The 23,331-nt window shown below is 40.9% G+C and overlaps 1 protein-coding gene across 1 annotated transcript; it reads left to right on the forward strand.

Moving 5' to 3' along the window:
• Positions 1 to 1,072: 1,072 nt before the first annotated feature.
• Positions 1,073 to 23,040, forward strand: snx25 (sorting nexin 25). Its single transcript, XM_049585505.1, has 22 exons — positions 1,073 to 1,289; positions 1,549 to 2,291; positions 3,129 to 3,213; positions 7,276 to 7,492; positions 8,183 to 8,355; positions 11,554 to 11,740; positions 12,234 to 12,304; positions 13,710 to 13,900; positions 14,046 to 14,177; positions 14,956 to 15,105; positions 15,238 to 15,363; positions 15,481 to 15,645; positions 15,784 to 15,915; positions 16,863 to 17,003; positions 17,430 to 17,543; positions 17,780 to 17,857; positions 19,163 to 19,246; positions 20,044 to 20,161; positions 20,424 to 20,490; positions 21,320 to 21,501; positions 21,919 to 22,019; positions 22,131 to 23,040. The coding sequence occupies exons 2-22, from the start codon at positions 1,941 to 1,943 to the stop codon at positions 22,194 to 22,196; spliced, it is 2,931 nt and encodes a 976-aa protein (XP_049441462.1). The 5' UTR covers positions 1,073 to 1,289; positions 1,549 to 1,940; the 3' UTR covers positions 22,197 to 23,040.
• Positions 23,041 to 23,331: the final 291 nt, after the last annotated feature.

The following is a 23,331-nucleotide window of genomic DNA, read 5'->3' on the forward strand; positions in this document are numbered from 1 at the left end:
CATAATTTGTCATTACTGTTAAAAACATTATTTGTATGTATTCTTCATGACGCCTTTCTACCACAACACAGGGAACAGACTATTCATAATGTCAGACAGCAGTGTATTTAGTCAATGTTTTTTTCATCCAGACACTTAATTTATAATAAAGAGGTATACAACATTTTTTGTTTCAAGAAAACAACATGTCAGAGGTAGTTAAAATCCATTCATTCCTTCCAGAGTGCAAAGTAAATGTACGTCCTTTAAAACAGTCATCTTCTAATGAGGTGCCATAGTGCTTCAGGTCACCAATAAACCGCTTAAAGTAGGGTTTGGAGTCAGACCATTTCGATTTATGGATATGGAATTGAAAGAATGACCAGAGGCTGAATAATATAGATAATATTACCAGCCATCCATGGAACACAAAATATAACATCAGTGCTATTTTCCTGTTTATAAAGTTTTGCATATGTATCCAAAATAAACTTGAATGCTCACAGTGAAAGAACAAAAGCACATGTATAATCTATATTTAGCTTAAATCCTTCCTCCTTTTCTCAGTAAATGTACATTTTTGAAGGACATTTCTTTCACTTTAGCATTGATACTATATTTGTTTAAAAATAACAGGCTTTTCCCCCACTGTAAATCACCCATGAAAAAAGATCAAAAGAATTTTGCTGCAGGTGTAACACAGTCCTAACTATTTCTGATGTGTCTGATTCCACATGGTTTATTTAGAATATCAGTATTTTTCCGATAAAAAAATATGCTCAGATCTGATAATTTTCATTTCTGTAAGATCACAACTCTTTAAAATATAATCAAAAATAATAACATATGTTTTGGTGCAACTGGTTTATTGAAATCAATGTGCTATTGTCTGAAAGAAAAAACAATGTTCAGAGAAACGAGGCATGATCCTTTACCTCGGTGTACGCATGATTATAATCCGTCGCTGCCTGGTTGGTCGGTATTTGCCCCAGTGCATCTATAGCAACGTTCAAACAAAAAAACCCGCCCGGTCGGGCTGTCCTGATTACGAAAACAGGCGCACCGTCGGTGGTTAACACAGGCGCTGATTGGCTGACACCCTTTCAACGTTCAGCGAGAGATTGTCAGTCAGCTGGAGCTCGAGGAAAATAACAGTTGCTTGTTTTTATCCGGTGCGATTTTTGAGCTGATATACTTTGTCGTTGCGTTAATAATACTTTTAATTCGCGTTCGCAAAGCTTTCGACACACTGTCTTACAGAGGACAGCGAGAATGTAGTGTTGTTATCGCACACCTTTTTTCAACGATAGGTGAGTAAGCTAACATTAGCTGATGTTAAATTGGTTACTTAGCAAGCAGGCTAGTTAGCTAGCTGTCGGTGTTGCAGTTGGTTTAGTTGTCAAACCACACCGTAGTACGAGAGTATTTGCTGGCTTTTACTTGTATGTCATGTATTTTCGTCTTACAGCAGGCTACAGTAACTTACACTGGCTTTCCAGTTGAGCTTCCTGCTAGCCCAGTTGATTAGCAACAGTCACTAAGCTACCTTTCCACCTATTTGTCTCCAAGGTGACGGTGGATGTTGCTACATCTATCCCATCACCCCGGGTCTCTCTCCGTCTGCTCTCCGGGCGACTGGCAGCTCCTGTCGCCTATTTCCAGCCGTGCCTGGTGCCCCGTGCTTTTGTGTGGAGTACCGTGCTGTGGATGACTAAGCTGACGGGGCTCCGTGGCTGCTGTGGCCGCCGGGCGGGCCGATGCTAGGAACGTGGAAAACATAGCGGTGCAGGTCGGTGAGGAGATGTCAGAGCGGGGATGCCTCTTCTTGGAGACAGTGTTGTAGTCGAGGGTATACACGAGTGTACACAGTATACCTCCCTCTCTGACTTGGCGTACAGACCAGCGGACCAACTTTTCAGCCAAACTCGTAGTGACACATATATGGATGGTGGGGTCGCAGCATGCCCACCCCCTCAACTACCACTACACCACTGGCTGGAGGGAGTAGCAGTAACGGAGGAGAAGAGGTGCCCATGTCTGCCACCTCCACCTCTTCTATCGGCTCCTCTTTCCGGTTCATCCCGGCTTTCTGCCTGGGCGTGGTGGCAGCAGTAGTGTTTCAGCTGGCCTGGGGAGGCCTGACTCTCACCTCTTTCTTCTTGAAGTTGTTCATCTATGTGTCCTTCGCCCTCCTGTGTTTCCTGGCTGGGAGTTTTGTTCTGCTAGTCAGGAAAAGTCCTCTCAAGGTCAGCTGCTTTGACAGAACCAAAAGACAGTCAGCAGTACAACTGGGGTTCTTCAACAAGCTCATGGTAAGATGCTGGGCTCTCTCAGTTTAAACTCACTGATGACATGCAGTACTCCTCTTGCAATCCACACACACTCTACCAGCTCTTTCTGATGTTACATTAGCATTACACTATGAGTTACAACCAACTGATGGAATCCACTGATAGGGAGAAAAACTGCCAAATTCTACTGTAATCTAATGGCACTTCTGTCTAACCTTTACTCTAACAGACTGGAGCACTTGTAAACATGTTGATCAGACAAATCTGATCCTGATATTTTTCATTTTTGCATCCATCTCAACTGCTTCATCCTTTCCCCCCTAAATTATCTCCCTCTCCTCCCCCATCTTTCTCTCCTCTCTCATCTTCTCATTCTGCCCCCTGGATCCTCATTGTGTTGTTCTATAATAGATAAGGTGGAGTCATGCTGCTGGTTTTTAGACACACTTAAATGCACACACACACACACACACACACACACACACAGATATATGGTGATTTATTCTGCAAGGAAAGTGATTGTGTCCTTGCAGCCGGCTGGTGGCTCGCCTTAATAGGCTGCCACAACCCAGCGGCTGCCTTTCAGCAGTGTTTGTGTGCCACTGTGCCCTGATGACTTATTGATGCTGACAGTGGAGGAGTATTGTCACAAGCATTTGTCTGGTCGACATATTGTATAAGCTATGACAAATTTGGGCTGCCTTGTTTGTTGGAATTTTACGCTTATTTGACACCCAGCTCTCAATGTTCTCTTCCTTCCCTTCCTGTCATTGCCCAATATTTCCTGATATTGAGCTGTTGTCCCCATCTGTGATGTGAAGTGAAGAGATGTGATGTGATGCTCTTGTTGTTTTTCAGGCCCGCTTTTCAGTGCCAGTTCAGGAGTCAAGCCTGAGCAGGAGAGTGGTGGTGTCACACAATGTGGACAAAGCTCTGAAAGAAGGTAATGAATCATCTTTTAGTGTCTGAAATATGAATTATTTGATGCCCTTAAATCCCAATTGGTTTTTACCTTGAAATAAGATCATGATTTTGCAAGGTATTTCTAGTGTCCTGCACTGTCAAATATTCTGCAGCAGAATAGAGTCTGATTTTAGCTGTGCTTGTATATAGTCGTACAATAATGCTACATTTCAAAATATTTATGTTAATATCATGTTATGCCCATTTTTTATCATGACAAAAGGACACCAGTATTATCCATTATATCATCTCCCTACATTTGGTAACAGCCTCACATTGCTGAAGTTAACAAATGTGACTTAGTTATGCAATACTACTTAGACAGTGTTGTTGCAAAGTAATGACAAGTAGGTGTCCAAAATCTCTTTCTCTCTCCTCTTAATTTCTGTCTTTATTCGGGAGGGACAGTGCATATTAATAACTGAATCATTTTCATCTGAAGCTCCCAAGCAGGCAATAGTTAAGCCTCATTTATACTCCCTTTACATATAAAAATAGATTTGTCCGTTTGTGTCCTTCATGGTGGCATAGATATGGCCAATAGATGGTATGAGAGGGCAAAGTTGCGACATGTTGAGTAAAAATTCTGTTTACTATTATTGCTTTTGTGACTTTTTAAATGTCTTGGTAATCTCCTATGTTGTATCTCGCTTGAAATATGCCACACTGCCCCCATTATCTCTCGTGGTACGGCTCCATTTCGTCGGTATTCATAAGCTTTAATAAAATGGACGAAATGAACTCCGACAGAAGGCACCTCCTGTCTCCATTTACCTATCTAGTGTTAAGCATAAACGAGTTCTTAAAGGCACAAACATTAAGAATAAAAGCACTGAAAATAAAATCAACACTAAAAGCAGCAACAATTATACAGACTCAGACAGAGCCTGCACTGCATAGAGACAAAAAGCAGCTGTTATGACACATAAGGACCCAAGCAATAACAAATAGGACAACAAACACCACAAAAACACTTCAACAGTAAAAGCAGTTAAACAAAGCAGAACAAAGCCTTTGCTGCATAGAGACCAGAAAGCCAAATTTAATGACTCACAAAGAACTAAAAAAAGACAAATAAGACAACAAACAACATGAAAACACCTCACTGTTCTAATGTTCACAAGTTTGGTTTCTGATAAACCCGGCTCAATGCTGTGGAGAAGGAATAATAGCTGACACAACTACCATCTCAATTTTATGTTTTCTTCTCTTAAAAAAATTAAAAAGGAACTCTACACATCCTCAAAAATCAGTCTTTATTTCAGTGAGTGTCTTTGCTGATTGGTTTGCATTCAAAAGATCCCTCATGAAATGTTTCTGACACTGTTGGAAACACACACAACTTCTGTTTTTGAGAAAACTGCTGACTGATGGAGCTCTGTTTCTGTCAGTCGTCACGTCCTGACAGGGAGCCCTCCCACTCATAGTGGATTACAACAGCACAGCATCCTGGTCATCACGTCCCGTTCATACTTGCACATGCACACACACACGCGCGCACACACATAGACATACACAGGGGCACAGTATGTCTGGCTGCCAAGTAACAGATGGCTCCAGGATTTACACTAAGGGTGTGTATTTGCATATGCTCCTATGTGTGTTTGAAACAGTTTTTGAGGCGTTGTGTGGTACAGGTTTATGATGACATTATTAGGTTCACAGTCAGGACTTGCTGTGCTGATTATTTTGATGAACAGTGTTTATGTATCAGTTTTGTGTTTGTGCACAATTCTTGGATTTAAATCAAGTACTTTAGTCCAGGGCATTAGCTTCCCAGGGGACCTCTCAGTATTAGCTTGTTTTTTTAGTTGTTTAACACATAATAGCAAATACAAAAATGCATAAATTCACTTGTTAAAAAATATTTTTGTGACACTTATTCCTGCTTTAGCAGTGAAAGAGTTAATATTTTTAGAATTGGTTTCCAAAGTAAAAGAAAATGGTGCCTGTTATCAGTCTATTTTGACTGCATTGGAAATGATCTACTGTAAAATATGTACTTTAACTACTGTCAAAGCACCAGCCTTCCATATATCTACTCATCTATCCATCTTATTTCTCAACCATTGATCCTGTTCAGGTTTAGCATGGCTGGAGGCTCTACACCAAACAGATCACCAGCCTATCACAAGACTAACCCACACGGACAGATAGATGCACTTACCTATAGACAATAGAGTCACCAGTTCACCTAATTCGCAAGTCTCTGGGCTATGGGCGGAGGGATACAATCTGTGGAAACTAATGGAGAACATGCAGAACCCTTTTGTATGGTGAATTTAAAAAGGGCACCAATATACTTGTGAAAGCTGACCATTTTGTACAAAAGATGGTTTGTCTGCTACATAGTATGTTGGTGAAATACTGTACATAGTTGCATCATTAACCCTAGAGAAATGTGCGCTACCATGTCCGCCATGTCTGCTCTTCGGTTATCCTTGTAAAGATGTTAAGATTGTTCACAGAGGTACAGTTAAAGGCTAAAAGACGTTGCCCTTAGTTAACAGATCAAAAAGGAAAGATTGATTTGAATTACATCTTTCATGGAGTTCTACTTAATTATGATTCCAGTACCATACTCTTTTCTTCAAAGCTAATCTTGATTAGTAACATCAGTATGCAGACGTTACAGCATTAATGTTAACTGAAATTTCACTGTTGTAATTTTCCTTTAATGTAGAGACTGTTTAGAATACTTTTCCAGTTGCGTCTGATACTCCAGTGGCAATCTATTTTTGCACTGACAGTGTGTATGTTTAAGCTTCTAACAGTAAGATATGGCTAATGAGTTAGATCCACTTGCCATGGAAAAATATATCACAGCAAGACTGTCTTAGGTTTGAATTCACCATCTAGCTGTGGCCTTTATACATGCACTTCCGTGGGTTTTCTTTGAGTGTTGTGGTTTCTTCCAGCAGTCAGATGAAATTCAGGTTAAGTGAATTGGTGACCCTAAATTGCCGATAGTCAACTCGTCTGTGTGTGAAAACGAGAGGTTGTCTGTCCAAGTGTCTCTCTGAGTGTCAGTCAGCCAGCCCTCCAGGATGTTTTGATGTCTTGATTGCAGCAATCAATGCAAATTCGACCATTTCCCTGTGTGACCTTGCAGCTTTGTTCAATCACTGCAAATTTTCATGCTGTAGATTCCCCTGAGATTTACCAATCGTAGCAGTCCCCACCTAATGTCAAACCCACCTAATGTCAAACTCACTTCCTTGTTTTTGATTGTGAAGATAGAGACATTTGTGATTCGAATGTCTCGCATTTACAAAAAAACAATTACTGCGTAAGTTCATGCAAGGCAACTCCCTGATATTCTGCACAAAAGCATGTGCAAGTTTGTGATAGAACGCAAATAACATTGATTGACAAACACTTTTCTTCCCCAAACACACTCGGTGAATGGCTGTAACACGCTGACAACAGACAAGACAAATCACCATGACAGAGGCTGTTGCATCCACATCATTGAACATTGCAACATGCATTGCAATGTTTTAGAAAAGCTTCTGTGAAATTAGGCATCTTTGTCTGCAACAATCCCAAAAAGCCTGCAAAATTCTTGAGGGTCATCTTTATGTGTCAGCCCCTTGTTCAGGGTGCACACCACATGCCGCATAATGTATGCTACCACCTTGACCTTGCACAGGAGAAGTGCATATTGAAAACAGATGGATGGATGATACTTCCTCTACCTTTCAAATACTGCACCAGTGTTCACCAGGGTTTTGAAGGAAATGAAACCTAACGCAATACATGCAGTGGGTAGTTCAGGGGGCTTGGGAGATTAGAGCATTCACAATGAAAATGGAGCTAGTTCAAGTCTTGTTGAGAATGCTTAAAATCTCAGCAGCCATTTGCCAACAGTGGACTGGCAGCAACGCTTTCTTGTACACAAAAAAAGGTGGTAACTTTTTGCAAAGGGACTACTTAGATCTACTCTTTGTTTATGTGCTGCAGGTGTCTGTGCCTTTAGTATTCGTCTTCTATCAAAAATGATATCTATATATCAATTCTCTCCACCTGTGTCTTTCCACAGTGTTTGACTATGCCTACAGAGACTACATCCTGTCCTGGTACATCCCTTTGAGTCATGATGAGGGCCAGTTGTACTCCATGTTGTCGGAGGACTGGTGGCAGATGATAGGGCAATTGAGATCCAGGCTCGCTGACATTGACCTTGTCAACGTGGTGTGTTACGACAGCATCCGAATCCTACACACACACTTCACTGACCTCAAGGCTGCATCTGCAAGGTATACAAACGCACACACATATAATTGTGAATAGTTAGAGTTACATTCCCCAAGTTAAGGCTTGAGTTTTCCAAGGTGTTTATCACTCAGTTACCCAGAAATCATGTAAGGGAAAGCCAGTGAAAAACAGTGTTCCTCACTTCTTAGTAAAGCTTTCATTGCACAACGTTCTGACTCACTGTTGTTTGAACAGAAAATATGTCAGCTTTGATTTGTTAGTGTGTTAGTGTTCATACCCAGCACCATAATGTTATGTACACAGATGGGGTGAAATTATGGCAGTTCAGTACCATGTAAACAACGTTAAAATCCTCCACATTCACTTCCCTCTTCTCCAGGCAGCATCTGCCAGGTACGCTTACAGAGTGATGATTCACACACCATCTGGTTTCATTATCTCCGCAAGTCAGGCGAGACTTGTGATTTGATCACACAGAGATGTCTGGCCTCCCTCGTTTTCAATAGTTTAAGAACAGTGTAGCAGCAACGCATCTTGTTCAGTCAGGTTTTAGATGCAAAGACAGTGAGATGCGACACAGCAGAAGAATGAATAACAGTGGCAGTGTTAGCTATGTCAGTGAAATCAGATCTCCTATAACATCATCTGACATCTAGCACCGCCAGAATAACACTCTGTCTCTCTGTATATATCTCAGCTTTAATTTGCGTCTCTCTCATGTGTGCATCCAGACCAGAGGAGTGTGCTCGGCCGTTTCCTCTCCATCCCTGTTTGGTCAGTCCAGACTCTGAGCTGGCCTTTCTTCGCTGTGTAGCCAGAATACTGCTGCTATGTCTGCTGCCACAAAAGGATGCCAAGTCACATACACTACGCTGCTGCCTCACAGAAGTCATCACTACTAAAGGTATTGTGACATTGTGTGCATGAGAGTGTGTGTGCAAGGACTGTGCTGACACTATAGTGAACCTTTTCTTTTCTTGGGTCAGCTAGTGAACACAAACTCTAAAGGCCCAGACACACCAAACCGACATAGTGGCAATGAAGGCTGACTTTTGTGCCACCTCATGTTGCCTGTGTCTTGACCAAACATTTGCACTTGAGCACATCGCAAAGACTACAGCTAATGGCCGGCTAGCACGTATGTTCTGTGCCCGCATGAGAGGAATAGCTTTCCATATCAGCAGGCAGCTGTAGACTGTATTGGTCATTCAAAAACAGGAAACTAGACGACCAACAGGACAAATTCAAGGTGCTTTTTAGCCAGTTAGCATATTAACAACTTAGCCCAGTGGTGGAAGAACAAATGATATTCTTGAAATCAAAATTATGATATTTACTGTGTGCTAGCGAAAAACAACAAAAAGAGTCAGCTCAGTGGCTCAAAATAATATAATCTAATATAACAAATTTGTTTTGATCTCACACCCTCTAACTCAAGTCATTTGTTGGTTTTCCTCACTTCCATTTCTCTTCTCGTGCACTGAGCTGAACTGCCAATCAGAGTGATTTCTCTCACTGATGGGCTCCGCCGGCTTTGATGCCAATTCAGCATGATGATGCGACTGAAAAACAGCAGACAATGGCCAACAAGTGCCAACAGATCGGGACACACTGCAAAAACTAGGATGTAAGACACACCAATGGCCCGTCATTGACTGACGACCGACTGTTGGCCAGTGTGTCAAGGCCCTAAAAGTCAGACATCCAAGATCATGGTGGGAAAATTAAGAAATGGTCTGAACTTGATTTGAAATCAATCAAAATTTGCACAAGACCTCCCACATTACAAATTAGAGAACCCTTTTTACTACAGACACAGACATATGACAGCAGGAAGGTGTCCCAGTTATGAGGTCCTGGTGTTGTGCATGTTTGCCCTTTGGTGTGACTTTTGTGGAAACTCAAACGGAATGGAGCCATTGTTGATGTTATTAGTGCCAGCGAGGACAAGTAAAAATGTGCGCTGTGAAAAAAAAGAGGAAAGGCAGAGACACATAGATATAACACAGTAGCACTTGCAGTGTGTCTTCAGTTATTTCGTGATAAAGGCAAAGGTCTGTTGTAACAGCTGAGGCCTTTTGCTAATGTTCTCATTTGCTATAAAAGACATCTCTCTGTTTTAGATAAGAATAAGTGTATTAACGAATGCGACAAATTATGTATGACAGTGTTTCCCACAGGACAGGAATTTATTTGTGGTGGTGTGGTCACACTCATCTGTGTGAAGAAGTGAACATCCAACATCAGAGTTAATTACTAACGAGCAGAACCTTACGGCCGGGCTCCACCGGCTGCAAGCGTCACGTCAGTGTAGCGTTGCGGCGTATTCATTTGGGCTCCACTGACTGCGTACGGAAGCGACATGTAGAGAAGCCAGTGGGGTTGTTTACCATTTGCCGAGCCGAGAGGCTGCATGAAATGTTAAAGCATTTTCCACCTAAGTTATTACATATATTTGAGTTATCTACAAGTTTACTGTACTGTTTGTCATCTACTCGCTTTCAAATGTCTGCCACGGACATTTACACAATGTCACGGATAAACATGGGTAAATGCATGAAAAAAAATCATCACATATCACCTCTGATAATGGTTTATTCATTTAAAAACACATTGTGCTCGTTTAGCACACTATTTCATGTAGTTTTTATCTGCTGGAGGGTCGCGTAGGGGAGCATCATGTGATCTGGTTATTGTAACGTGGACCCAGAATAGACTCCGCAGATATGAAGTTTGTTGTAGCCATAGCAGCGCCCTCTATAACAAGCCTGTCAATACAAGCAAGTGCTAATGGATAGTGGGTTAGCTTTAGTGATGTGACGTTTGCGAACGAGCCGAGTCGTTCAGCCGGCTCTTTGTAGTGAACGAGTGAGCGGCCGCACTGTCTTTCTCCTTCATAAATTAGTCTCTCTCAACTTGTTACAGATCAAATAAAAAAAACACTGTATGATATGTCATGTTGGCAGACTTGTCATAAAAACACAAATGTTGTTGGTGAATCTGTTACCTTTTTTTGTTTGTTTTGTTTTTTATTCTGTTACTGTGTGTGTCTGTCCTTTCCTCCTGTATAGTAGTATTGAGTCAGCTGTGTCAGTAATAGATCTTCTCATCTGATGATAGCTCTGTTTCACTGACATGTAGCTGTAAGCCCTGCCATGGAGTCAGCATGCACAATACCAGGGCTCGGGAACCTCAAAGACTAAATTGAATGCGACCATTATTATGAGTGTTATTAATTACACCTGTGCTTTTCCTGCTATGAAAAGTAATAGATGAAATAAAAGGACTTCCTTTCAGTATTTATGTATTACATTAGAGGGTAGTTGTAAACGCATAATCCTGATATGTAGCTGCTATTCTGTCTCCAGAACTGCATTTCCCACAAATTAAGCCCTCTAAAGGCATAAAGAGTACCTAAGGACTAAATCCACTTTATTAAATTTGTCAATTATATGTACAGTCACTTAATTATTGAGGTAATGTAAGTCATGGTCACTGCTTTCAATTTTGGCAGGTAATTATTAAGATGCTTAAGGTCACACAAGCGAAATACAAGCATTTACCGGTGTTGCGTTAAAACCAGAGCTACATATGTAGCTACAGTATAATTTCTAGATGACTGCCAGGTGACATGTGTAGGCATTAATGAGGAACATTGGAGCAACGACCGAAAAGAGCTGTGAGGGGAGTCTAAGTGGTCTCGAGGGATTGCAGAGGTGGATTCATTTCAGTTCGGTGGCATACAGATCCATTTCACTGTGCTGTAATTATCCACTTTGGCTTTAAAAGTGTTGGTTTGGCTTGAAAGGCAGAATGACTGCTGGTATCTGTTTGTACATACGGGCATACATCTGATATTTGTGAGTATTTTGGCTTGAGAAGACTTCACTGTGTATATTATGTCTGTGTATGTTTTTTCTCTTTGAAATTTAACAGCATTTTCTAGAAATAGTTAGTGATTCAGACTTAATTAAAAGCAATCAGTAGATGTTTCCTATTGTTTAAATGTCTTTATATCTTGGTGTGTGTGTGTGTGTGTGTGTGTGTGTGTGTGTTGGTATGTGTATTGGTATGTGTGTTGGTATGTGTCTGCGTGCTCCAGTGTTGAAGCCTTTGGTAGAAGTGCTCAGCGATCCAGACTCCATAAACAGGATGCTGTTGTCTCAGCTGGAGCAGAGGGAGCAGCAGGCTGAGCAGCAGAAGAAAGCCTACACCTACGCTGCCTCCTATGAAGACTTCATCAAACTGATATCAACGTCTGCTGATGTCAATTTCCTCAAACAACTCAGGCACGACACCAGTGATACACACAGACATACACCTGTACCGCCTCATTAAACTGAGACTGCCACGTACGAACATAGACTTCCTTAAATAAACCATACTGTACATACGCACAAACATGTTAACCAGACAGTGTTATCCACCAGTCTGCTTGCTGCTGTGGGGTTACCATGGGAACAGACACTGTCTCTGTGGCTATATACTAGATCTAAATGCGGGTTGGACATGATGCTGCTATATTGTCTTGTTAGTTTGACAAAATAATGTCTCAAAACATAGACTCAGTTACCCCCATGTTTGCATACTGTACTATATGTGGTGCATGCTTTAGAATAAATGCATATAACATTTGACTGTTGTATCACATCATAATGTATATATATTCCTTTTTTTTTTACTTTAGTAGTATTCAGTTTTTTTCATGTTAAGATAGCCCATTTTGATGTTTTTGATTGATTCCAACTGCTGACTGAAATTTTACATCTCTGTCTCTTGTAGGTATCAGATAGTGGTAGAGATTATTCATGCCACCACCATCAGCAGCCTCCCTCAGCTCAAGAAGCAGAAAGGTACAGAAACATTACAGTTCACCATATGACAGGAAAGCCAAAATGTGATTACACAAAACAAAACCAAAAAATATGGGAATTTAGGGATTGTGGAGATAGCCAGAAACATTCAGAATGTACAGCAGCTGAACAGCTAGCTGATGTTGTCAGTAGACCACGTTGTTCATTATAGTGACTGCAACAGTTGTACAATTCTTCTTTTCTTGTCGCTGCAACAGCTCTGACAGTCCTTGTTGAGAGCTGGGTAATCAGGTCTGACGTGGCCTTTGAGCTGTGTCAGTCACGTGCAAGGTGGCCTAAAGGCACTGAGTTCAGCCTCATGTCAGAGTAGGTTAAAGACCAACAACTAACAATGAAAGCTGAACCTAAGAGTTAAAGGGAAACACCACGTAAATTAAGATTTCCATTATGTTATCTCCGTGGCCTAGGAAAGTTCAGTCGATAGCTGTGAACATGAGCTACTCTCTCTCGAAGCCAGAAATCAGAGAAGTAAGTATCAGACTTGTGATGTCATCAGGTATGAAGTCTGGAGCTGCTCCATAGACAATGAATAGGAGCCTGATTTTGTGAACGGACCGAATATTTATTTTCATTTTATTAATAACCAAATGAGCTTTATTTTATTGTAGTGTTCACAGATCTGAAACAGAAAATGTACCCATGTACTCAGAACATTCCCCTGGGTGCTTCAGTCCAATCTATAATATCTTTCCCGATGCATTATCTGTGGAGCAGCTCCAGACTTTATACTTGATGACCTCACAAATTTGAGTTATAGCCCCCTAGTTTTGGGATTTTAGGAAAGAGTTGTTCATGTTTTAACTGTCTTAGACCATAGGAATAAAATGTATGAATTTTGAAAATGAGCAAAGTGAGCCAGGCTGGTAGTGTGGCCAGAAACAAACAGACATGATAGTGAAAAGTCATTGTTCTACATACATGTATTAGCAGAGCTTTTTTTTTTTGTTGTTTGTAGTTATTTTGTTCAGTTACATGTTCTTTTATGCGTTGGTACGGTCTGAAAGTGAGTGACACCGTAGCTAAATGATAAACCGATTACTAATCAAACCCACTGAAACCAGTTACAATAAAACTGATTACATTTGTTCATAAAAATATTGCCACATACTTATAATTCTCCATTAGTATCAGAATCATTGTGCAGTATCCTGTAAATGTACTAATGAGCATAAGTGTACTCAAGCATATAAAAATCAACATGTATGGAACTTTGCTTTCACCAGCCACTATGCTTGACTGAAAGTACCTGTTTGTCACATACGGTTAACAATGTCTATCAGCTCTATCTTCGGTTCAGTGGCTCCACATCAGATATCAGTGTATTACTGTGTGACCAACGGTGGCTCACACTTTTCTTTCATCATCTGCTGTCACTTTCTCTTAGAGCGAAAAGGTAAAGAGTCAGCAGCCATGAAAGCAGACCTGCTGAGAGCCAGAGATATGAAACGATATATCAATCAGCTGACTGTTGCTAAGAAACAATGTGAGAAACGGATCCGCCTACTCGGTGGACCAAACTATGAAAACAATGAGGAAGGAGGGGCTGATGATGGCGATGATCCTCAAAGTCAGAAGGTAAGACTCAAACAAGGCGGACTGTGAAGGGTAACATTTTTTGTCAGTACAATGACAATACAATGCTTGAGAGTGTGTGCTTTGGATCAGAGCATGCTCCATGTGGCTGATGTTTTAACATTTGCTCTCTCCTCCCGACATCCAGATTCTTCAGTTTGATGACATCATGTGTAATCCAGGTTACAGGGAGCATTTCAGAGTTTACATGGAGAGAGTTGACAAGAGAGCTCTGATCAGCTTCTGGGAACTGGTGGAAACACTTAAAACTGCCAATAAGGTAACCTGTACACGCACACACTCTGCAGAGGGTTTAGTCTAACACTACTAACAGTATATGGTGGTGGGTGAATTGTGATATCATAATGATTTATGATGGTTGTTTTGCTGCAGCTGTAGTGTCCTGTATTAGTGCTGGGCCTGGGTGTTGCTTTCACACAGCATTGTAAAATATTGCTACCGTTATTCGTCCACATCAGAATACACATTGTGACAGTAGTTGTCATTTGCCAGTGAAATGCCAAGTGGATATTTCTCTACTGGGACATCAGTGCTATACTAAAGCACATTAATGCATTGGAAAATGTACATGAGTTGGGCTTTGCAAAACAGACCCGAACCACACTTGGAAGTGGGTTGAAATGCAATTCCAATTGGATTTCTACATGGACATTCTGGCTGCTCAAATCAGCAAGAGTCCGTGGACAGATGCCAAAAGAAATTGTCTGCTCACACTTTCGCATCTGTATTGTCAAAGCTGGAGGGAACCTACTGGAAAGGGACAAATAATCAAGAGATATCTCACGGCATTTGTCACGCGTTATGTGTTGGAAAGCCGTGTTGTCAGCGTAGCTACGTAGTTACTGACGCCTAAGTTGTTACCACAGCAACCCCTACAGGAGGCTGATGATGTCTCGATACACAAATCCAATCTGATCACTTGCAAATAACAGCATTGACAGCCTGTCTTAAAGATCTGATTTGAGAAACAAATCTGATTTGCCTGTAGTCTGAACGTAGCCTGACTGCTTATTTGTTTCTTTATGTGTATGTGACAGAATGAAGTGCCCCAAATTGTAGGAGAGATCTACCAAAAATTCTTTGTGGAGAGCAAGGAGATTCCAGTGGAAAAGTTTCTCCTTAAGGAGATCCAACAGAGTCTGGTGGGGAACAGAGGAACACAGGTCTTTGTTCGACTACAAGAACAGGCAAGTGCTGCTTTTACTACTAGCTAACTGTAACTATTTACCATAGCTAAAGGTCCTCAGAGGAACAAGAAAAGTGTCAAAATATTCTACGATGACAATTAAGTGTTTCTGTTTCTCTCATCCTTCCTCTAGGTGGCTGAGACCATGAGAGAACGTTATTACCCCTCCTTCCTGGTTTCCGACCTCTACGATAGGCTGATCAGACGAGACGAGCATCATAGCCAATCACAGTGTAGCACTGAGGAAAAGGAGGAAGGGGTCAGACATACACTATGTTGTCAAGAATCTGTTAAGATACTCAAATGTATAATTTTTCAGTGTTTATACCTCTGTTATTGCATATTTTAATAACTATATGTATATTTGATTTTGTAGTGCCAGGGTCTAGATGCAGGCGAAGAGGTGGGTGATGAAGGCAGTAAAGGAATTAATGAGCAGGCCAGCTATGCTGCTACAAAACTCCGACAACTCTACGACAAACTGGAGTACAAGCGACAGGCCCTGGGCTCCATACAGAATGCACCCAAACCAGACAAAAAGGTAAGAAAATACAAGCAAATGTGACAAAACACACCCTGGGGTCAAATCCAAAATCACTTCAGAAGTTCACAGCAGGATAAAACACACAACGTCCGGTCTGGCATGCTAGTTAACAATCTTTATTTTGTGTGTTTGTAGATTGTGAGCAAACTAAAAGAAGAGATCGGAGCCATGGAGAAAGAACACGGTGAACTCCAGCAACATATTACCAGGACTGACTGGTGGTGTGAAAACCTGGGGCACTGGCGGGCTACTATCACCACTGCTGAGGTAATACTTCATGTCTCTGTGCCAGTGATAGCCGTGGCCAGAGGCATTATGTTTTTGGGTTGTCCGTCAGTCCATCCCATTTTTGTGAATGCAGTATCTCAAGAACACCTTGGGGAAAATTTTCCATATTTGGCACCAACATCCACTTTGACTCAAGAATTACCTCATGAGATTTTGCTGATCAAAGATCAAGGTCACTATGATCTTCTATCTGTTGCATTCTCACGAACTCTGTATCCCAAGAACACCTATAGGGAATTTTTTTCAAATTTCAAATGTCCACTTTGACTCAAGGATGAACTTATTAGAATTTTTGGTGGTGAAAGGTCATGGTCACCGTGACCTTGAATGCGTGTCATTCTGTCGGATGCAGTATCTCGAGTAACAGCTTGAGAGAATTTCTTCAAATTTGGCACAGACGTCCACTTTGACTCAAGGATGAACTGACTAGAATTTGATGGTCAAAGGTCAAGGTCACTGTGACCTCACAAAACATGTTTTTGGCCCTTAACTCAAGAATTCATACGTCATTATGACAAAACTTCACACAAATGTCTAATGGGATAACATGATGAATGATGACATTTTCATCAATAAATGGCTGCTTCTACCACTGCTATAGAAACAAGCTATTTGTAACCAACTGGCTGATGGTCAGTGTAGAACCTAAGGCGCTGGAGTGCTCTGATGACCTTCCTTTCCACTTTACAAACTTCATTTAAGATGCAGTCACCCAAACCATTTACAGAAGTGTGCAGGGTTGCATTTAACATCATTAACAGGAAAGCACAGTGCCTCCAGTCCACAGCACCATCTGTAGAAACAGAAATATATTGTACATGGATCAAATTGTTGTGCCAAGCTAATATCAATTGTGCAGTCATTTAGACATTTGTTAAACCTTCTGTGTGTGTGTGTGTGTGTGTGTGTGTGTGTGTGTTTTCCAGGCTACAGAGGAGGGTGGTGAGACAGTAGCTTGTTACAGTGTGTGTGTTAGCCTGGTAGAAGGAGAGGAGACAGCCAACAGCCGCTGGAGCGTCCAGAGGAAACTCACTGAGTTCCAGATGTTGCATCGCAAACTCACCGAGGTAACACAACACCAAACCTGAATGTCTATGGATTTGTTTTCATTCTGAACAGAACTATGTTTATACTGCAATACCACTAGTTGAGAAATGTCAAACTTTTGCCAGTGTTTGAATGTTTCATCTCCTCCACCTCACCCCACCCCACCTGTTCAATACCACTACCAATACCGTGACTTTGACACCTGTTCTTGAACGCTACTTTTTTCCATACCAATTCTATAAAATCAATGTTAACAAAAAGAAAATTGCATTTCACATTAGGGTACAAATTTATAATTTGATTTTTCAGTTTCTTGGCATTTTTACAAACTGTGACTATTGTGTTTATTTGTTAATACACTGGAAATACTTTTATTTTGGCATGGATGTGTTATATCTTTCATTACTGTGAAAGCACATTTCAATCTCTGCGTGTCTCTTCCTCAGTGTTTTCCATCATTGAAGAAACTCCAGTTACCATCGCTCAGTAAACTTCCCTTCAAATCCATCGACCAGAAATTCTTAGACAAGAGCAAAACTCAGCTCAATGCCTTTCTCCAGGTAAACATGCAATCAGTACAAACTGTAAAGCTATATACACTTGGCTAATATTACTGCTGACTTGACAAGAGGACCCCTTTAGTGCTCAGTGCCTGTTACACTTTTGGAGGGTTTGGATCCAGTCTACTAGAGAACAATGCCAAGCTCTATGCTCACACTGCCTCTTTCTGTTTGTATGATGCCAGCTAAATAATGATGTTCATAATGACTTTGGCTCCATGTGTGTGTATTTGTAGCGTCTGCTGACAGATGAGCGATTGTGCCAGTCAGAGGCTCTCTATGCGTTCCTCAGCCCGTCTCCAGAGCACCTCAAGGTAACCAGATTCTCATTACCCTTCAACGAAGTCAGGGCTACTAATTTGGCTTGGGCAGAATCTATTTTTTCATACCGTCTTTACATTTTTACTGGTGTATGCAGTATGTAACATTGTAAAAACAAATTTAAAAAGTAAAAACTGTGCTGCTGGTGATAGAAGTTATTGTAGCATGTGTGTCATTGTCCGGCCTGCAATGTTGTGTGTCTAATACGCAATTACCCTACTCAAACTGAACTTACACTGTACAATTTGAGCCCAATTCTGACCTGATTTTTGAGCTGCACGACTTATTTTGGAGTCGCACCAAATTTCAGCGTTGTCAGGTGTCGTTCGCTGTATGTGTGTGTATGTGTAAGAGAGAGAGCGAGAGAGACTGTGAGAGGGCGAATCGAAACGTGGACTGACCCGTTTTTTGAAGAAATGGACTTCTAAGCTTTATTTGAAATGTCTGTCTTTACATTACTGTGAACTGTACCTTCGCTAGCAAACAAACTTCTACCTGCCTGCAGCCCTGGAGCTCTCAAACAAACCTTTATTGACATTTGTCAATAGCCAGAACAGTCCGCAGGAGCTGATGGGCCAGCTTATTGTCTATTTGACATGTACAGTGTGAGCAGATCATGGCCTGATGATCAGACCACACTGTGAGCACAGAAATTGAGCTTTGCCTTCACATCACAGAAGATTTAATTGTACAGTGGGAGTTAGAATTAAACAACAACTAATTGTACAGTGTAAATCTAGCTTTAGATAAGTCTCGTTAGGTTTAAATACTTCTGGCCTGTGGAATAGTGAATAGATAGGTAATAAGAGCCCTACTTGCTGGGGGACCAGATGATACTTGTTGCTGCAGTGGATAATCAATCATCAGTGGGCTGAACTGAGATGATGTGTGGATAGTGGTGGCAGACTGGCAGTTGAATAAAGTCATGTGGCTATTAAACTGCTTTTGTAGTTGGAAGAAGTCATCTCAAGATAAATTTATATGTGGCAATACTCCCAAACAGGGGCAGAGGCATTTTGCTTTTATACAAAGCCTGTAATGTTGTCCTCACCACTCGCACTCACTCTCAGCTCAGCTGCCTGTTCCATCAGTAGATACTGACCTCTGGTGGTGTGTGTTGTGCACAACAATACATCACCTCAGCACAGCATCTCTGTGGAAGTTTCACAGAAAGATAATAACTGATAATTACAGTAAGATTTGTCCAGATGATGTCATTCATAGCTCTGACATTTGAGGGCATTGGTATGATTCCATACAGTATATTGTGTAGTGATGATCTTATTCAATGTTTGAAGGTGATGTCAATCCAGAAGAAATCGTCTTTCTCTCTGGCCTCCTTCCTGGAGAGGCTACCTGGAGACTTCTTCTCTCATACTGAGGTACACGATCATTCATGACTGGTGAAGTAACATTAAGTTGTGGGCTGCCTTTGCACTCCAAAGATCAGATACATAGAACTCTGTAGATCCACTTCTAAAACTGTGGGTATGCACAAAGACAGAAATATGCATATGCATTCTTTTCGGATTTATAAAGCAGCATGTATGCCAAATTCTTTTTTGTAAATCTCAGTTATTGTAGAGCTGGACGCATGAGCCCAAGCCTCATTTCCACTCCCACAGTTTGCATAAATGGATTTAGAGATGCCCTTAAACCACCATTTGCATATTGATACTTGCGCCTGCTCCACCACTTACTAGACCTTTCAGTGAGAAATATGGCAAAGATGATGATGTCGCATCGGGGAGGTTCTCCAAAATCGAAGTGGTCATTACGCACGTCATTGGATATTTATAGTGTCAGCCTCAATCATCATTATTATAAAACGTCAGAAAGAATTTATAGTACTCATGTTGAAACAGACTTTACAAAGTGCATCACAGTTCTGATAAAATTAAGTGATCATTACGACAGGGAGATGATGCTCAAATGTAAGTCGAAAGAAATATTGAATGACTCATAAATAATTGCAAATTAAGTTTATAAATGTGCCTTTGATTGACCACATACAAAATGATTTGTAGCCTGCAAAATAATTAGGAAAATTGGCAAACATGTATGCGTGGGGAAAGACGCACCCATGGTTTTTGAGCATTCACATCATTTATACATCTGGCCCCAGCTGTCTTGCATCCTCATTTGGATTGTGTGTGCTCTGTGTTACTGCTGTCTCCAGGAGGAGGCTGATGATGACAGTGACTTGTCAGACTACGGTGATGAAGGAGATGGGAGGAAAGATGCCCTGGCTGAGCCCTGCTTCATGCTCATAGGAGAGATCTTTGAACTCAGAGGAAGTGAGTAGCACACTGTTGCATTTTTCATTTTAATGTCAATACACAGACCAAAAAGTCTGACATGAAAGAGACAGAAGCTACAGTATATGAAGGAAAAAGAACTGTCTCTGTATGGCAAAAGGTGGCGTTACATCTTTTGTTTTAGATGTGATTAGCAAGGTCCTCTCTTTTTGGTACCAAATCATGAATTCTGACGTATCTGAGTGAATTTATCTTATCAGTTTCGTTCTCTCACTGTCTGTCTGTCTGTCTGTCTGCTCAGTGTTTAAGTGGGTGAGGAAGACTCTAATTGCACTAGTCCAGGTGACATTTGGACGAACTATCAACAAGTAAGTTCCAGCAAGTCTGCATTTTGATTAACTACCAGTATGCCTTCAGGGGCTGTCACTAATATAACTCATTCCACATAGTATGGATGCAACATGTGATGCTTAATCATAACATATGTTGCAGAATAGACTGTTCCATTTATTCATGGTGTCTGTACTACCGTGTTTGAGTAAAAAGTGGTTACATGTTACTGTGTTTGATGGTAGTTAGAGCTTCTTCAGCCTCTGTACTGACATATTTTCCAGTTAAATGGAATATTTGAGCAGTGTACAGTTACAAGAGGGATTAAAATCAAATCCTTCCCATTTCATTAGACACCTAAAAAGTGGGCGCGCTTAGAATTTAGCACTATATGGAGCTACAGCACATGGTTGGCTCCACACACACCATAATCACATTAGATAAGGAGGAGGACGAGGGAGAGATGTATGAATTATAAACCTCAGTCATATTGTTTTGGAAATGAAAACAAAGGTTTTTTTGCCCACTGATATCCAAACACAAATCTCTTCCTATTGATGTTGCTCTGTTTGGTAGGTACTACAACCCACAGAGGGTGAAGCGCAGTTTTACATGAGTTCTGTGGCAAGCGAGCCGCCCAAGTTTTATTCGATTGGATAAAGTTTTGTAAACAAAAGTAAGAATGTGAGAAAAAAACAGGGATTTTGATGTAAAAATACTCTGATATTGAATTTTGGATGTATATTTGGCATAATACAGAGACAAGTGATCAGTAAACAGAGACACAGGATTAAAACTGGGAAAAGTATTTTCATTTCACTAGATACTATAAGCTATGAGACTAACATCTTCCATGCTTCATTTTAGACAGATCCGGGACACAGTAAACTGGATCTTCTGTGAACAGATGTTGGTGTGTTACATCAGTGTGTTCAGGGACACCTTCTGGCCCAACGGGAAGTTGGCACCGCACGTCAAAGTCCGAACCGACACTGAGCGCAATGAAACTAAGGAGCGGGCTCAACAGAAACTACTTGACAATATCCCAGGTAACAACTTAAACACATGTAAACATGACTTGTAGATATTAAAGGGAAAGTTTGGATATTTCGACGTGGGGTTGTATGGGGTACTTACCCATAGTCAGTGTATTACATTATGTACATGTTGGTCTGCATGTCTCCAGTTTGAAGAAGCAGCACGAGTGCCGAAACAGAAGCTAAGCAATGTACTGCTGTGGATTGGGGAGCAGCAAAACATATTTTAGCCATCTAAAACAATCTATAAAAGTTTGTCTCCCTGCTTCTCCAAACTGTGGGTGTCCTGACTGACGCCTATTGTGTGTAACACACTGACTATGGATAAGTACCTCATGCAACCCCACTGCAAAACATCCGAAACTATCCCTTTAAACGTAGAACATGTCTGACCTCTTTACTTTGTTTCAATATGATCTTCCATATCAGACGCGCTAGCAAATCTAGTTGGCCAGCAGAATGCCCGCTTTGGAATCATCAAGATCTTCAATGCCCTGCAGGAGGCTAGTGCCAACAAACATCTTCTCTATGTAAGAATAATGCACATTATATCTGTCTTAAAAACAAATTTCATACAATTGATTATATGATTTGTAGCTACAGCTGCAAACATAATTATTTTGTGTCACTGTCTCCATTAGGTGTTGATGGAAATGTTACTCAAGGAAGTGTGCCCTGAACTCAGAGCGGAGGTGGACAACATCTGAACAGACCCATGCACACACTCACACACACACATACGCACTCAACATAAACAGAGTCTTTGGATCTTTTAGGCCTTTCCGTAGCAGACCAATCATAAACTGCCAAGCTAGACAGGGAGATGGCCTTTTGGTTCAACCTCAGACAGAAAGCTGCTGTCGGTCAGAGCTGAGACACACGCTGATTCTGTTGGTAGAACTTTGCTGTGAAATGATGAAAAGCTGAGCTGACACCAGACTGAAAGGGGCTGATGTTTGACTTTGTTGTGGTGCAGATTGAAACTTGTCTGTCTGAACAGGAAGACAGTCTGACATCTTCCTGTTTGGGCAGCTGTCTAACTAGACGGAACACATTTGTACCTTAAAGTCCACATTCACACAAGAACAAAATGTTTTTTTGACATTATGTGACCCACGTCTGCACTGAAACATCAGATCTGTACCACGACAAATCTTCTGTTCCTGAGTAAATCATGACGGTCTATCAATTACAAAGTTGAGTAACAATATGTGAAAGTAAACAACTTGATCATTTGGTCATCGGTTTCCAGAGCAGATAATCTGAAGACCTTGATTAAATGCAGCAAAGACAGTTAAAGTTCAGATTTTCTGTTGCCCTCTGAAGGCAACCAGTGTGACATTGCCCACGGACCTCTGAACATTCCTCCTACACACAACCTGAGCAACAACACTTGTGTTCTGTGATTCTTGTTAAGGCTTATAATTGTGCAATATAATGTCATGTAAAAGTCATTGTGATGATTTTATTTATGATTATTATTGATAGATTTTATTTTTACCAAAACTTGTTTAGAGAGCGTTTATATAAGCAATAAATTGCAAACAAAAAGTGGATGTGGTATTTTTCATTTCTTAAAATGGTCTTTGAAACTACAAGAAGAATTCTAGAATTATATATCAACCAGATATATTCTGGATATAAAATACAAATGTTATTGGCACAGATATGTCCCTGAACTAGCATCCTGAAGTAGAAACACTGAACAGCATAAAATCAAATGGACATGTACGAAAATTATCGGGTGGGGAGGAGGGCTGAATCTTTTTATTTGGGCAACAGCAGCCTTATCCATATTTTAATTGAACCCTCCCTTAGGAAATATTGATATATGGTGTAACT

Source organism: Epinephelus fuscoguttatus, linkage group LG9, assembly GCF_011397635.1.
Source record: "Epinephelus fuscoguttatus linkage group LG9, E.fuscoguttatus.final_Chr_v1".
NCBI classification, from domain to species: Eukaryota; Metazoa; Chordata; class Actinopteri; order Perciformes; family Serranidae; genus Epinephelus; species Epinephelus fuscoguttatus.

Excerpts from the sequence above, each read along its gene's own strand:
- snx25 (XM_049585505.1), top strand. The coding sequence starts at position 1,941 with ATGCCCACCCCCTCAACTACCACTACACCACTGGCTGGAGGGAGTAGC. Across the intron at positions 14,178-14,955 it reads CACTTAAAACTGCCAATAAG|AATGAAGTGCCCCAAATTGT; the intron begins GTAACCTGTACA and ends TGTATGTGACAG. Across the intron at positions 21,502-21,918 it reads ACTACTTGACAATATCCCAG|ACGCGCTAGCAAATCTAGTT; the intron begins GTAACAACTTAA and ends CTTCCATATCAG.